The 16,642-nt window shown below is 45.4% G+C and overlaps 1 protein-coding gene across 4 annotated transcripts in view; it reads right to left on the bottom strand.

The window, feature by feature from the left end:
* COL4A2 (collagen type IV alpha 2 chain) overlaps positions 1-16,642 on the bottom strand; it is a 284,103-nt gene that overhangs the window by 12,864 nt on the left and 254,597 nt on the right. For all 4 annotated transcript variants that reach the window (XM_068268036.1, XM_068268037.1, XM_068268038.1 and 1 more), the window contains 5 exons: positions 13,176-13,247; positions 12,970-13,095; positions 6,366-6,482; positions 1,912-2,073; positions 1,730-1,828 (listed from right to left, as the gene is read on the bottom strand). In XM_068268036.1, the coding sequence (XP_068124137.1) occupies positions 1,730-1,828; positions 1,912-2,073; positions 6,366-6,482; positions 12,970-13,095; positions 13,176-13,247 (576 nt within the window). The remainder of the gene's footprint in view (positions 1-1,729; positions 1,829-1,911; positions 2,074-6,365; positions 6,483-12,969; positions 13,096-13,175; positions 13,248-16,642) is intronic.

The raw sequence follows: 16,642 nt of genomic DNA, 5'->3' as shown, positions 1-16,642 counted from the left end.
ATGAATTGGTTGTGCACTATGAATAATTACTAGAAGATTAGCAGCAAATATAATATTCTCATATTTTTATTTTCAGGTATATAGTGTTTTTTCTAACATTGCATCATTCTATAATATGTGCAGATTACACAACACTCAGCATTCAAAATTATTCTTTCAGAGCAGTCTGTGAACTAATGACCACTCCTCTGGCAGAGAAAAAGAAATTTGTTCACTAACAGTTGAGATAATAAAAGTCAGAAAACAGCCCTCTCCATGACTTTGAAAGTCGTAGAGCTTAATGCCTTTTTTTGCATAGAGATAACAACTGGAGTTTCTTAACTCTTCCTGTACTGGAAACAATTAGACTGATGTATCTGATCTTAATGTTTTATTCCTTAGCTGTACTACACATACAAATCATAATATCATAATTTTTTTTTCCGCTGCAGTGTCTCTTTAAGTCTATCTGGACGGATATATTGACTGTGGCCATCTGGTGGCCAAATAGTAAACTGCACCCACATACATTTTTAAAATAAATAATTACATTATATTACATCTAAAATTAGCTGTTTACCTCCCAAACTAAAATTATCCAAATACATTTTTTAATAAAAATAAAAAAATAAATAAAAATACAATAAATATACATGTCAAGAGAGTATCTTATTACATTTTTTAAAATTATAAGCTTGTAAATAGTGATAAACGCAAATTGAAAAAATGCACCTTTATTTCTAAATAAAATATTGGCACCATACATTGTGATAGAGACATAATTTAAAAGGTGTAATAAGCGGGACAAATGGGCAAATAAAATACATGGGTTTTAATTATGGTAGCATGTATTAATTTTAAACTATAATGGCCCAAAACTGAGAAATAATGAATTTTAATCTTCCTGTTAAAATTGATTTTAGGAAAAAATTATTCTTAGCAAAATGTACTACCCAAAGAAAGCCTAATTAGTGGCGGAAAAAACAAGATATAGATCAATTAATTGTGATAAGTAGCGATAAAGTTATTGGCGAATGAATGGAAGGTGAACATTGCTTGGATGCATACGATTTTCAATGCTGTAGGCTGAAGTGGTTAAAAGAAAGGAAAGTAACATACTTACCCCGGTAGAGGGAAGCACCTGGATTCTTCAGGGGCTTCCCACCTTGAGACCACTTTTACAGCAATGGAACCCTCTAGAAGTTTGTGGCTGCACTCCCATCAATGAACAACTGCTGTACTGTGCAATAGTAGCAAGGAGCTGCTCGGACTCAGCAGAAAAAGTCGAGCCTGAGCGGCTCTGTGCTACTGTATGAGGGCGAGGCATCCTGAGCCTGCACACATTCATGGACGGAAGCAGTCTTGCGCAACTCTCAACCAGACCTTGTCAAAGAAGTTTAGTGGGTCCCAGTGCTGGATTGGTGGAGGCGAGGGGGACATGGGAAGCCGCTGGATTATCCAGAGGTTTTCTTCTATTAAGATAAGTATCTAAGCCAAGCATGTCCAAAGTCCAGCCTACAGCCTAAACGCGGCCTGATTTCCAATAGCCTCCCCCTCTTCTCTCACACAGCTGTATTTTTTGTCCGCAGGCACAAACAGAAAAAAAAAATCTAGTAATTCCACATACAGTTCCTACTTTGAACTCCTGGTGGCAGCACTTCATAACAGATTCATTCCTACACAATTTTGATCGTAGTCTGACTACGACTACAACTCATGTACAGATAGTGTAAAATGGTTTTGCACTGACCTGTAGGCCCTCTGTCACCTTTTGGTCCTTGAGGTCCTTTGTCTCCTGGGAATCCAGGCACTCCAAAAGGACCTTGAAAGCCTTGGTTACCCTTCTGACCTTTGATGTGAAAGATAGTGTGTTACACATGAAGAAAAACTGAAAGAGCCAATATAACAGCCATGCTCCGCATCGCACACTACCTCTTCCTCCAGGGTAACCGGGGATCCCAATAAAACCTTTAATTCCTCTATCTCCTGGAATTCCTTGTTCACCCTTACTTGCTTGTAGTCCAGTTGGTCCTGTCTCTCCTTTCACACCTGGTCCAGATGGTATGCCTGGTCTGCCTTGAGGACCTGGAGCTCCTGAATTTAAACCAAACAAAAAGGTGTGACATTCTGGTACCGAAAAGTCTCGGTTATCTGGCACTGACAGGGATTGGCTGATGCCGGATAAGTGTGCTTTTTTGTTGCTCAAGACTCAATGTTAAACATTGTAATACAGTAAAACTAATACACAGTGGCGTAGCTAAGGAGCTGTGGGCTCCGATGCAACTTTTACAATGGGCCCCCCAAGCACTCTATACATAACAATTGATATGGCACACCAAAACCTACCAATGGCAACTACAGTGTCAGAGGGGCAAGAAGGGGATGGGGAACAGTTTGTTAATGATTACTACAATTCAAAGTATTTATAGAAGTGATTATTATGATCACATGACCAATAGAGAGCTAATACTGTAGTTAATGGAGGGCCCTTCGGGGCCCCTCTGGCCCAAGGGCCCCAATGTGGTCACCATCTCTGCAACCCCTATTGCTATGCCTCTGCTAATACAGTACTTTACCCCACTCTGTATACATACCATGAACTCTGTATTAAATGTTAAAATACAGTAATTGAAAGTATAATAACCTTGGGGGAGTCGTGGAACCCAGTTTTTAAGCACAGCAGAGCACACAAATAGCCTAAGAACTACTGCGAGTACTGCCAGCAATTTGTGCTGGTTGCTTGAGACTTCTGGTTAGTTTAGTTCTGGATAACCAGCACTCTACTGTATATGTGATTATCCAAATGGAAAAAGTGTGACCAAATATTGGCTGATCTCCACCAAAACAAAAATGTCTTGTCTTACATATTATGAATGCACTGACTTTTAACAGACTCAGTACTTTATTCTGAATCACTGACTCATAGGCCAAATAGGGACCCTTTCCCAAATTAGACCAAATATGTATAAAAAAGATCCACATGGAATTGTGCTTTACTGTTCCATCACCAATCACCACATAATCTGAGCCAACAATCATTTTGGGTCCACTTTGTCAAGGCAAAGTACAGATATGATACAACAAGGATGATCTTAACCTCCCTGGCATTCAATTTCCCCAGGATTTCTGTGCAAAAGGTGATCCAATTAATTTTCATAACATTTGTTTTCCTATAACTTGCCAAAATGTGTCAAGCAAGGGTCTAGTATACAGTGCAGGAGAGTATTGATGTGTATGCACGTCAATACTGTTCACAGCATGTTTTGTACAGTATTGACGTGTATATCTGTCAATACTGCTAGGGAGGTGAAAGTGTACCCAGGGCCGGATTTACCATATGGCACAGCAGGCACAAGCCTACAGGCAAAGGTGGCACCCCAAAGTCCCCACAATGTCATCCACCCAAGCTCCGGCCAGCATGCAGTGAGATTGGGCCACTCCTGCAGTCGGCAGCCGCACAGTGAGTATCGCTGGCGGCCGCCGTAGTCATGGTGTGCACGCAGCATGGCCACTTCCTCTCCCAACTCTCATCTGCCTGTTTTGCATAAAATTATTTTTGCCACTTCACTGCCGGGCTTAATTATGCATTCATTTACTTGCAGACAGCAGCGTGGCCCGCAGTGAAGCAAGCGGCAACCAATGACAACACTGTATACTTCACCTCCTGTATGTAAAGTATACAGAACTGTCATTGGCTCGCCGCTCGCTTTACTCATCGCTGTTGTCTGCAAGTATGAATGAATGAGTAACTAGCCCCGGGCAGTGGAGCAGCGAGGAGGACTTTATGCAAAATAGGCAGACGAGCGCTGGGAGTGGAGGAGACAAGCAGGTGAGACTATATCGAGCCCACCTGACTTGGGGGGAGAAAGTATATTTAAGGGAACTTGGTGGGGGCATCTGATTACTTGGGGGAGGAAAAAAACTATTTCAAAGGGCTGGGGGTTTGGGTGGCATCTGGCCACTTAAATTTAGGGGGGGCTACTATACTTGAGGGATGATTTCAGCTGACTACTTGGGGAGGGGGTGACCACATATAGGAAGGAAAGGGTGGGGGGCAGGGCATCTGGTCACCTATAATTAAGGGGGGGAGGGCTCCTATACTTAAGAGGGGGGGCAGAGACATCTGGCTGCCTACTGAGGTAGAGGGAAGCCACCTATACCAAAGGGGTGAGGGGATGGGATATCTGTCCACCTATACTTAAAGGGGGGGGGGCCCTATACTTAAGGAATGAGGTCATTTTACTACTTGGGGGAGCATCTGGCTGCATACGGGGGGGGGGGGCACCTATACCAAAGGGGTAGATGGGGGGCATCTGACTACATATACGTAAGGTGGGGTCTTCTAGCTGCCTATACTTAAAGGAATCATCAGCCAAATTATAAAAAAGCAGATTTACTTACCTGGGGCTTTCTCCAGCCCCTTGCAGCTGACACGTCCCGCGCCGCAGCTCCGCTCTCCACCACTGGACCGGGGTCCCAGCACAGTGCTCACCAGGCGTTCTCCACTGAGCCTGCGGGACACCGCTGTCAATCAAGGCCAAGTTGTCCGGGGCTTACTGCGCAGATGCAGAACTACTGCGCCTGCGCAGTACGCCACGAACAACGTAGGCTTGATTGACAGCGGCGCTTCAAGCAGGCACAGTAAGGACCACCTCGAGGTCATCCTCTGCACCATGCGGGGACCCCAGGGCCGGCAGCAGAGAGTGGAGCTGTCAGTGTGGAACAGTTGGTTGCAAGGGACTGGAGAAAGCCCCAGGTAAGTAAATCAGCTTTTTTATAATTCGGCTGCTGATTCCTTTAAGGGGGCCTTTGGATACATATTGAAATGGGAGGCTACCAAAACTTAAGGGGGGAAGGGGGGGTTACCTATACTTTAAAGGCAAGGGCATCTGGCTACCTATATTGAAGGGGATGCTACCTATATTGAAGGTAACCTAAAGTGGGAAAAAAAAAAACAGCAGTGTAACTTACCTGGGTCTTCTTCCAGCCCACTGCAGTCATCCTGTGCCCTCAAGGTGCTTCCACAATCCTCACAGCGCCACTTTGCCAGCTGTGCTCCCGTGGATGGAAGCATTCTGTTCATAAAAGTGTACACCTGAGTGTTCAGTATAACACTTTCTAACTACAAACGTTCATACTTACCTGGGTCTCCCTCGTCATCCTCCTGTGCTCGTCCATCGCTCCCGTCTGGCCCAGTTAAAGCCGCAGTTGGGCTTAGTTGCGCTCCACTATGCATGCATGGGTCAGATGTGTGCGGCCATAGCCGCGCATGCGTCATAGTCCTAAACCACCAAACTGGATACTGAAAGAATGGACGGGACAAGGAGGACACAATGGAGCCCGCAGCCTACCAAGGGCTGGAGGAATACCCCGGTAGGTATAAATGCTTGCAGTTAGAAAGTCTCACTTTTCCTTTAAAAAGGCACGCTATATGGGGGGGCTATAGACTGATTATTGTCCAGGCCGCTGTCTGCCTGGGGAAAGGCTAGTCTCTACTGTGTTTGTCCTCTCCAGTTTTATTTAAGACCCTGTCACCTTTATTTGCTGCTGGAAAGGGGTGTGTGGCCTGCACAGAGGGGCGGAGTTTAGGGTGCCAGAACTTCTGTGCCTATAGGCTCCTGAGCTATAAATCCAGCCCTGAGTGTACCTGAGGCAAACCACAGATTAAAAAAGATACGGGCTTGTTGGAATGAAGATTGAGGCCTCACTTTCAGGCACGCTTATGGAAAGGCGATCGCCGTTTCCATTCATGCACTGCGATTCACTTTTAAATCGCAGCAATTGGTTTCCTGCATTTTGGGGCGATTGCGCCTGTGATCCCATTCAATGTAATGAAAAGGATTGCAAGCTCTGTCCTCTGTCACAGAGCCACCCAGTTCTGCATTGCAGTGGAAGCGAGCCCTAAGGCTTATGGTAACTGAAGGCACAAAACAGCAAAATACCTGTAGTTTTTATGATTCACATGATATCTATATTTGAAGATAAAATAACTTTTTTTGCCTGCAATGCTCTATGAGCTTATCTTTATAGAACAAACCAGTGGATGATACTATTCATGGGTATAAATAGGTTTAACCAGACAGCTATAATATGAACACATGGGGCTTGATTCACAAAAGAGTGCTAAGTGTTAGCACGGCCGTTTTTGCGCGAATTTTCGCATTGCGCTATCTCGCGAATTTTCACGTGAAACGATAACGTTTTCGCGCGCAAACGCGTTTTTTTGCGCAAATCGATATTGTTTTTGCACGAAAATTTGGGTTTGCGTGCGAAAACGTGATCGTTTCGCGCAAAAATTCGCGCTAAAAAAACGGCCGTGCTAACAGTTAGCACTCTTTTGTGAATCAAGCCCATAAAATGCACTCTAGAGGCATAAAGATACTTACCTGGCAGTCCTTGATGACCTGGAAGTCCAGTATCTCCTAGTACACCTGTCCGGTTTGATACACCAGGAAGTCCACGAAAGCCATCAAATCCGGGCAAACCCATTCTGCCTGGTAAACCTGAAACCAACAGAACATGTATCAAGCCAACCTAACTCAGTCAGGACAACTTTTTGGCTCTGTAGGCATATAGATAAAGCTATGTTCATGTAGATATCTATGTTCATGCTACATACAAATAAGCACACACTGGATATGCTTTACAAATGTACTTTAGGGCTAAATAAAAGCAAAGAACTTAAAAGAAACTCCGACCAAGAATTGAACTTTATCCCAATCAGTAGCTGATACCCCCTTTTACATGAGAAATCTATTCCTTTTCACAAACAGACCATCTGGGAGCGCTGTATGGCTGATATTATGGTGAAACCCCTCCCACAAAGAAATTCTGAGTATGTACTCTTGGCAGTTTCCTGTCTGTGAACCTTGCTGCATTGTGGGAAATAGCTGTTTACAGCTGTTTCCAACTTCCAAAAAAACATGCAGCAGCTAGCTACATCACCTGCCAACAGTAAAAATGGCACCATGTAAAAAATGTCAGAATGTAAATCAGGGATTTAAAAGATTTTACAATAGGCAAACACTGACTAAATCATTTATACATAATTATTGTAAAAATGAAGCACTTTTTTTCTTACATTATTTTTACTGGAGTTCCTCTTTAAAGTGGTCTGAAACTCAGCATTTCTTCTTTGCTCTAAAACAGGGGTCCCCAACGGTCCACTGCTGGTCTGTGGGGCGTTTGCAGCTGGGCCACGGGTCTGTCCTCTTGACTATCCCCCCCGCCCCCGCGCTCGCCGCTGCTGTTACCTTAGCTGGCGGCTGCTTCCTCTCTTATATTCCCCTCTCATGCATGTGTGTTATTTTGATTCACAGCAGCACGTCTCCCGGCTGCTGTGATGAGGCAGAAGCAGGAGAGCGGCTTCCTGTAGCGGCGATCGCTGTTACCAGGGAAACCGCTTTCCTGCTTCTGCCTCATCACAACAGCTGGGAGACGCGCTGCTGTGAATCAAAATAACACACACGCATGAGAGGGGAATATAAGAGAGGAAGCGGCCGCTAGCTAAGGTAACAGCAGCGGCGGGCGCGGGGGGCGGGGGAGTGTATGCTGGGTAGCTATACTGGGGCACTACCTACCCATACTGGGCACTATACTAGCTATACTGGGCACTATACTAGCTATACTGGGGCACTACCTACCCATACTGGGCACTATACTAGCTATACTGGGGCACTACCTACCCATACTGGGCACTATACTAGCAATACTGGGGCACTACCGACCGATACTGGGCACTATACTAGCTATACTGAGCACTATACTAGCTATACTGGGGCACTATACTACCCATACAGGGGCACTATACTAGCAACTAAACTCCCTATACTGGGGCAACTATGCTAGCTATGCTGCTGCACCGCAGGCCCCCCCCCCCCATAACCCACTGCGCACGACACTGACCACTATCCACCCCCCTCCCCCGGAGAAAAATTTGGTCGGAAAGCGGTCCCCGGGCTGGAAAAGGTTGGGGACTCCTACTCTAAAAGACTCCTTAGCATTAAAACAGTTTATGGGCTGGTGCATACCTAACATCGTTAGCGTAATCGCAAATGCTCAGTGTTTTTAGAAGTGATTTTTCGAAGCGATTCTAGGCATGTGCCTGGCGATTTTCTAGTTATGCCAAGTGAATTTTGGAGCATTTTTGTGTAGCAATTTTTTTATTTTTTTTGTACAGTAGAGCTGGACGTGTACAACTTTTGTAAACAAAAAAAAACGCTTGGAAAATCGCTCCGTTCTAGCGTTTTTTAGAGCGCTTAACATTGAGGCTAAATCACCTCAGAAATGCTGCAGGACCCGCGTTTGCTTTTGGGAAAAAATCCCATCACTCTGGTGTAATCCATTAAAATACATTAGCCGAGCGCTTTTCAAAGCTTAGCATTTTGAAAAGCACTCAGAAGCACTCTAGGTGTGCACCAGCCCAAACACAGCACTTTGTCCTGCAGTGAAAAGGCCTTTCAGCTTATGATGGGATTGAAGAGGAGATAACATTATCTTTTGTTTACATTCCTCAGTTGTTACATTAGGTATAACAACTGAAAACAAGCTCTTTCTGCTTCAAGCATGCACACAGTTCAGAAGAGCTCACTATAAGGTTTTAAAGAAGTTCTGTTGTTCTTTAAAAAAAAAAAAAAACTGACACTTACCTGGGGCTTCTACCGGCCCCCTTCAGATGTCCATTCCCGCGTTGTCCTCTACAATCCTCCGTTCCCCGCCGCCGGTTACCGTCCAATTATTTGTCTATCTAGATGAATACAACTGCACCTGCGCAGCCGTGTGTGTCCTTGTTCCCGCTTGTTTTTCCGGGAGCCTCCTGCGCAAGCGCAGTGCAAAGTTTTCTCGTACTGCGCCTGGGCAGTAAGCTCCTGGAGACGCGAGCAGGAGCTAGGACACGCGTGGCCGCGCAGGTGTAGTTGCATTTGTCTAGTTAGACAAATAATTGGATGGTAACCAGTGGAGGGGAACGGAGGATGGTAGAGGACGGCGCTGGACAGGACAGCTGCAGAGGGCTGGTATAAGCCTCAGGTAAGTGTCAGTTTTTGATTTTTAAAAGAACCACAGAACCCCTTTGTATAATAAAATGCAGCTTGAATAAAATGCAATGGCAGCTTTCAGAGCAGATAAACTGTACTTTGGGAACTTGTAATTTTTAAATAAACCATATTACTTGTGCACAAAAGCAAATATGGCAACTGTATGGACAATAAAAAGTAGGAAAACACATTTTTATTAAATGTTATATCAGAATTTTAGACCACTTTAAAGAGGAGCTGCAGAAGAGTAATGAAGTGCATCTCTTAACCCATGTCCCCTCAGCAGCAATAACAAAGTATTCTTCCCCATGTCTCCTTCAGTAAGCATACTGATGGTAGTGTATGCATTCATATTGCATTTGGACTCTCTCCACTCACATCCTGGCTCCCTGTAGGTCCACACTCAGATATTACTGCAAGCAAGCCACTCCTACTAAGAATGTGCTTTTCTATAAGCACTTGCTCAGACGTCACTTAGAGCATGGCTTAAAGGGCAACTGAAGTGAGAAGACTATGGAGGCTGCCATGTTTATTTCCTTTTAAACAATGCCAGTTGCCTGGAAGCCCTGCTGGTCTATTTGGCTGCAGAAGTGTCTGAATAACACCAGAAACAAGCATGCAGCTAATCTATCAGATCTGACAATAATGTCAGAACACCTGATCTGCTGCATGTTTGTTCAGGGTTTATGGCTGAAAGTATTAGAGGCAGAGGATAAGCAGGACAGCCAGGCAACTGGTATTGCTTAAAAGAAAATAAATATGGCAGCCTCCATATACCTCTCTCTTCAGTTGTCATTTAAAGCAATTTTTTCACTTACATAGACAACAGAATAAGCAAATTCTTTTTAGGATATACAATTTGTCTGGCATGGTCCAGGTCCACTTTAAGTGATGTAGCAAATATGGCCTGGAGTTTCAAATTAATTAAATCTTGAAACCCTCTTATGGGTCATAGCAGACCATGGTGAGGACTGCTAAAATGTGAATGAAATAGCAATGTTACAGAAGCAGCAGTTTACAGACAAGCAATGGCTGTGGGATCTTTTTGGCAACCCGGATTTATTACATTTCTCACTTTGGGTGCTGGCTGCATGCGACTGCTGGTGTTCACCTGCTATCTCCCCTGTTTGCGTCAATCATGTGCTTTGACCCAAGTGGGAGCTCTAAGCCAGGTATGCTTGATCTGTTGATACCTACATATTAAATTATCCTTAAAGAACCTTTGTAAATAAGGTAAGTAGAAATAGAAATGTAAATCTTTGTATATATATATATATCCGCTTCTGTTGGTAACATTCTTATGAATGTGGTGCATGAACTTCTTCTCTTCACCAGCAGAGGACTCACTCCTCCAGGATCTGTATTTCTCTACAGACTGATGGGAATCTGAACTGTCACCTCCCAGCACAAGTATTTAAGCCAAGCATGAGCACTAGTTCAGTGCTAGTTAAAGGGACCTTGAGCTGTAGCTAAAATAAAAAATGTCACTTACCTTGGGCCTCCTCCAGCCCACCGTAGGCTGCGAGGTCCCCCAGCGTCCTCCTGGCTCCTGTCCCTCCGGCGGCTCCCGTTACTGACGACACCCGGGGCGGGTGTCGGACGACTCTTCCTGGATCTTCACGCCCTGTGTCATCACGCCGGCCGGCGTGACAAGTCTGCGCATGCGCGGTTTAGTTGTAGAAAACTGCGCATGCGCAGACTTGTCACGCCGGCCGCCGTGATGACACGTAGCAGCCAGCGCGATGACACAGAGTGTGAAGATCCAGGCAGAATCGACCGACACCCGCCCCGGGTGTCGTCGGTAACGGGAGCCGCCGGAGGGACAGGAGCCAGGAGGACGCCGGGGGACCTCGCAGCCTACGGTGGGCTGGAGGAGGCCCAAGATAAGTGACATTTTTAATTTTAGCTACAGCTCAGGGTCCCTTTCATTGTTCCTGTATCCTGGCCCTCCTGAGTTCTCTGTTCCTTGTTAGTGTTACCTGTTTCCTTCCTGAGTTTGACCTAATGCTTATCCTTAAGGTGGCCATACATTAGAACGATTATGGGCAGATTCGACCAAGAGACAAATTTATCTCTAATCGAATGTCGAATCTGCCCATACACTACAGGCCGATTCCCGTCCGATTTCACCATGAAATCAACAGGGAATCGGCTGAGCCGCCACGTCCGCCCCGCCGCTGCCCCCAAAATGTATAAATGTATGTAGTGTAGTGCATTTATACATTACCAGTCCTGTAGCAGCTTCCGCACGGTGTCCGTCCATCTCGCCAGGTAACAGCCACATATATACGCTAGCGGCGCATAGAGTCTGACGTCAGATGCTATGTGCCGCCGGAGTGTATGCGGAACCCGGCGAGATGGACGGAAACTGCGTGGAGGCCGACACCGGACAGGTAATGTATAAATGCACTACACTACATACATTTATACATTGCGGCGGGGGTTTCGTCGTCTCGTCGCTTGTTCGCAATTCGACCGCCGTTCACCCAACTAACCAACTTTGGCCCGAAATTTTCCAGCATGCGCGATCGACCGTGCGGACAATTTCTGTCTCGAAATTGATCGCTTTGACGATTGGGCATGCACTTGGCAGCACCAATTTTCATCCAAGTTGATTATAATAATTGAATTGGATGATCAATTGGTTGGTTGGTTGGCTAGTGTATGGCCCCCTTTAGATGGTTCTGTGCCAAAGCGACTACAATGTATGGTTTAATCTCCTGGTTTATGACTTACCTGTATGACTATCTGTCTGGTTGCTTGTATATATTAACCAGATTCCGGGGTCTGTGTGCACACTATTTGTATATACACTGGTTTGCTCTGCATTACTTCTTTATGCAGGGAGGTCTTTGTATATACTCTAGATAACATGTGTTTTGTTATGTCTATTTAAATACACCTGCCTGCAGGGACATGATCTTGTGTTGTTACCTGGTTATTGTTGCATTTATTTCTATTGTTGTGCATGAGATCAATATACCCAGCTGATTATGTTTCTTTATGTTTCTTGCATCTGTAAACAAACTCACATTATGGGGCCCATACACCTAACGATTTTCCCGCCGAAATATGGCCGTTTCGATCACAGTGATCGAAACGGCTGTGAAATCACCGCACACACCATTGACAGAACGATGGATTTCCGTCCGAAATCCATCGTTCCCGTCGACTCCCGTCGATCCATCCGTGCGGAAGATTTTTCTCGATCGCCGGCGGGTCGGGAGTGCGTCAATAGCGGCGTTCGAATGCCCGACGACCGACGCAATACAGCGGAGATACATTACCTGCTCTGCCGTCGCAAGTCACCGCTGTCACCTCCCGCCTCCCGGCTGTAATCTTTTCCGCATCACGGCATCCGGCATAACTTCCTGTGTCACTGCAGTGACAGCGGAAGTACAAATAGAGGGCGCTCTGGAGTACTGGAGTACTGGAGTGGAGGGAGCACTGGAGTGACAGAAAGTTATACGCGGATGCCGGATGTGTGATGTAGAAGGTGACGGGGGAAGATGTCAGCTGGGAGCCGATGCGGAGAAGATGCCGGGACCAGGCGGAGAAGAAGACAGCTGTGGACTAGGGGACTCGTGCCGGCCGGAACAGGTAATGTATGTGGGGGGGGGGGGGGGGGAAGCGACAGTAGCGGCAGCTCCACAGATTGTGATCAGTTTCAGGCTGAAATCAATTCACAATCTGTTTGCAGTAAGGTGGCCATACGATCCCTCTCTGATCAGATTCGATCAGAGAGGGATCTATCTTTTGGTCGAATCTGATGGCAAATCGACCAGTGTATGGCCACCTTTATTCATTTATTCCTGACCTTGATTATTCATTTATTTCCTAAACAGTGACATTTCCATTCTGTTGCGAGTCTTGTGCATTGCTCATGAAGTGCTCTATGTGCAATGCAGGATTCCTATGCAATTATAACACTAGTGAGTATAGGCAGCTGACTAACCTGGTTCTCCCTGGACTCCTTTTGTGCCGATGATACCAGGTAATCCAACAATGGTGCTATGTTCTCCATGGTCCCCTTTTTGTCCAGGAATGCCTCTAATACCCCGTGTACCAAAGGCATCCACCCCTGTTAAAAAGAATACACACATTTTATTAATTAAGCCCTATACATTAAAATATATTCAGGTTAGTTGAACAAACTTGTACCTGGTGATCCTTCAAATCCCTTTGTACCCGTCAGTCCATCAAGTCCAGGAATTCCTCTGAATCCAGGAAAACCTATAAGAGAATTCTGTTTGTTTTACTACACAGAAATCTATGCAACACTTGGATAGCAATGTAGACTGCTTGTAAACTGCCAGGTTTACATTTTCTAAAAAATACAAAATGTGCCCCAGATTTTATTCCCCCCGTACAGGATGTCAGAGTTCTGTAGGAACCTATGTAGTATTCCTAACTTTGTAGAGCTTACTAACCAATGGCAAAGACTGGAACGGCTTGTGCCTGTGCTTTTACCATTGCTGGCCATTTAGAGAAGTCTAAAAATTGATCACCAGATAACCTGAACACATGCTTCTTCATTAGTTATCTCTAACCTGATATATATGTTACGGCCAAAACCAGAAATCGGCCAATTCTAGAATTGGCCGGCCGTTTCTAGAACTGGCCGATTTGACGTCGGCCAAAGTCCAAAATGCTGGGGATTTCTGACATTGGCCGGCCAGTTTGCAAAATGGCCAAAGTCAGTCGGCCAAAGTCCAAAACGCACAAATCCCAGAACATCTTTGTTACAGCTGATGCACAATCCTGCAACAAATCAGCAGCGTGTCTACTTCCTGATTTCGTGGAAGCTGACATATTTGTTAACATCCTGCGCTTTCAAATTAGCATACTGCACTTTCAAATTAGCTGCTCTGCCGTGGCAGTCAGGTGACACAGGGGATAGATCAAATTACAGTGGGGGGAGATGCATGGCGGGAGGTGCTTTGCTGGGCGCTTTGCATGGCTGGGGAGGGGGGCTTTGCATGGCTGGGGGTGCGTTGCTGGGTGCTTTGCATGGCTAGGGGTGCTTTGCTGGGCGCTGTGCATGGCTGGGGGTGCCTTGCTGGGCGTTTTTGCATGTCTGGGGGGGTACTTTTCTGGATGCCTTGCTTGGCTGGGGGGCTTTTCTGGGTGCTTTGCATGGCTGAGGGTGCTTTGCCTGGCTGGGGGGATTTTTTAAATAAAATTCTAATTCTTTGAACCGCTGGGGGGGAAATTTGCATGGCTGGGTTGGGGGGGGGGGGGGGGTGTTGGGGGGCTTTTCTGGCCGCTGTGCATAGCTTGGGGGGGGCTTTTCTGGCCGCTGTGCATGGCTGGGGGGGTTGCCTACGCTACTCACAGACCTCAGATCAAGACGACCGGAGAGGCGGCGAGAGGCAGAACAGCGCGCACGCTACCCGCCCGGACCTGTACACTTCACATGCGGAAGTGCCAAATGAATGGTACTTCCGCATTGAAGTGTACGCGTCCTGCGGGTGGCTTTGTGCGCTGCTCTGCCTCTCTCCGTTTCTCCGGTCCGGTCGCCCTGATCTGAGGTTTGAGTAGTGCAGGCAGCGGGGGAGAGACGAGCGAGCAGGCAGCGGGGGAGCAGGGCTTCGGGACTTGGCCGGCCGCATATAGCCACAATGGGTTCTGGCCGGCCAAAGTCCGCAATTGTAAAATATTTCTGACATTGGCCGCATCAGCCGGCCACTTCTCGATTTGACCGGCCAGAACCCGAAGTGGCCAGACTTCGGGTTCTGGCCGTAACATATACATCTTCTCAACATCCTGCTCTGAGAACAGATAATATTCTCAGGAAACTGCAATCCCCATCATCATCATCTCTTACTGGCACATTCCATAGGCAGATGCTAGTTTTATTTTATAAATTATTCAGACACTTAAACCTGATTTCACTGGCTTAACTGTTCCTAGAAAGTTTGTTGTAAAACCTATGACAGTATGACTGGGTTTCATTTTTTTATTGGTTCAAATTAAGCAAGGTTCTTCCCAGATATGGTCCATCAAGGTAAAACATAAATCATACACTATGGTCGACTTTTATTTAAAGAGATACTGAAGCGGAAAAAAAAATATGATATAATGAATTGGTTGTGTACTATGAATAATTACTAGAAGATTAGCAGCAAAGAAAATATTCTCATACTTTTATTTTCAGGTATATAGTGTTTTTTCTAACATTGCATCATTCTATAATATGTGCAGATTACACAACACTCAGCATTCAAAATGAGTCTTTCAGAGCAGTCTGTGAAGTAATGAACTCTCCTCTGGCAGAGGAAAAGTAAACAGTTCAATTACAGTTGAGATAATAAAAGTCAGATAACAGCCCTCTCCACGACTAACTTATGCTGGGAATACACGGTTCGTTTTTGCCTTCGTTTAAACCTTCGATTCGTTCGGTAAACGAATCGAGTGTTGAAAACGTATGTGAAAATAGTCATAATCTCATTATAGTTTCGATTAATAGACCCCAAAAACGAACGACTAGTGATCGAACATGTTTGATATTATCTCTCTTTATCCATCTAATCGAGCCATTGGTAGGCTTGATGGCTGTTCAGATCGATTATATATTCGTTTATGCTAGTCCGTCCCTGTAAAAAGGGATTTTCGTTTCGTTTCTTTGCAGCCTTCGATCATTGGAAAAACGAAACCATCAGAATCGGAAAAAAAAACGAAACCGTGGGTGGTGATATTAACCGTATGACTGATTATTTCGGGATCGAAAAGGACAAAAGGCACAATCGAAACGAAGGTTTAAACGAAGGCAAAAACGAACCGTGTATTCCCAGCATTAGTCGGAGAGCTTAATAGCTTTTTTGCATAGAGATAACAACTGGAGTTTCTCAACTCTTCCTGTACTGGAAACAATTAGACTGATGTATCTGATCTTAATGTTTTATTTCTTAGCTGTACTACACATACAAATCATAATATCACAATTTTTTTTTCGCTTCAGTGTCTCTTTAATATCCCTGCTATTTGGCAGCACAATGCCTCTACCCCCAAGCCTTTTGTTGCTTTCTATGTGTTTTTCACCCTCCTCCGCTCTCCCTTAGGGCCCTTTTCCACTAGCAGCGTTTGCCATGCTGAATCGCAAAATCGCAAACCGCTAGTGATTTTGAAATCGATACGATTTGCTTTTTAACATAGGAATCGCAGTAGGTAATTTCCACTACCGCGATTCGTTTTTTACTCAAACGCGATCGCACCACGGAGCGATCTTTGCCGCGATTTTGCTATGCAGTGCATTGCACAGCAAAATCGTGAACGCAATCGCCGGGAAGTTTCCTGCACTTGCGATTTAGCAATCGCTAGCGTTTAGCGTGAACGCTAGCGATTGCTAGTGGAAAAGGGCCCACCCATGAGCCCTCACCCCAGAGCTGCAAAGCAGTACAGGGATGTGCAGTATAGTGCAAAATTTGGTTAACCTATGCTGCTCGGGCTTCTTCAAGCATGTTATGTGATGAGGAGAGCAACAGAAAGAGTCGAGCACATGGACAAATAACAATACCCTGTTAAGCATGCTATGACATTGGGGTGACTTTTAGTTGTTGTTGACTTTTGTTAAAGGGGAACTGAAGAGAGAGGTATATGGAGGCTGTCATGTTTATTTCCTTTTAATC

This window comes from Hyperolius riggenbachi, chromosome 2 (genome assembly GCF_040937935.1).
Source record: "Hyperolius riggenbachi isolate aHypRig1 chromosome 2, aHypRig1.pri, whole genome shotgun sequence".
Taxonomy (NCBI): domain Eukaryota; kingdom Metazoa; phylum Chordata; class Amphibia; order Anura; family Hyperoliidae; genus Hyperolius; species Hyperolius riggenbachi.
The sequence above is the reverse complement of the archived record's forward strand: the minus strand, read 5'-3'. Positions and strand labels throughout refer to the sequence as shown.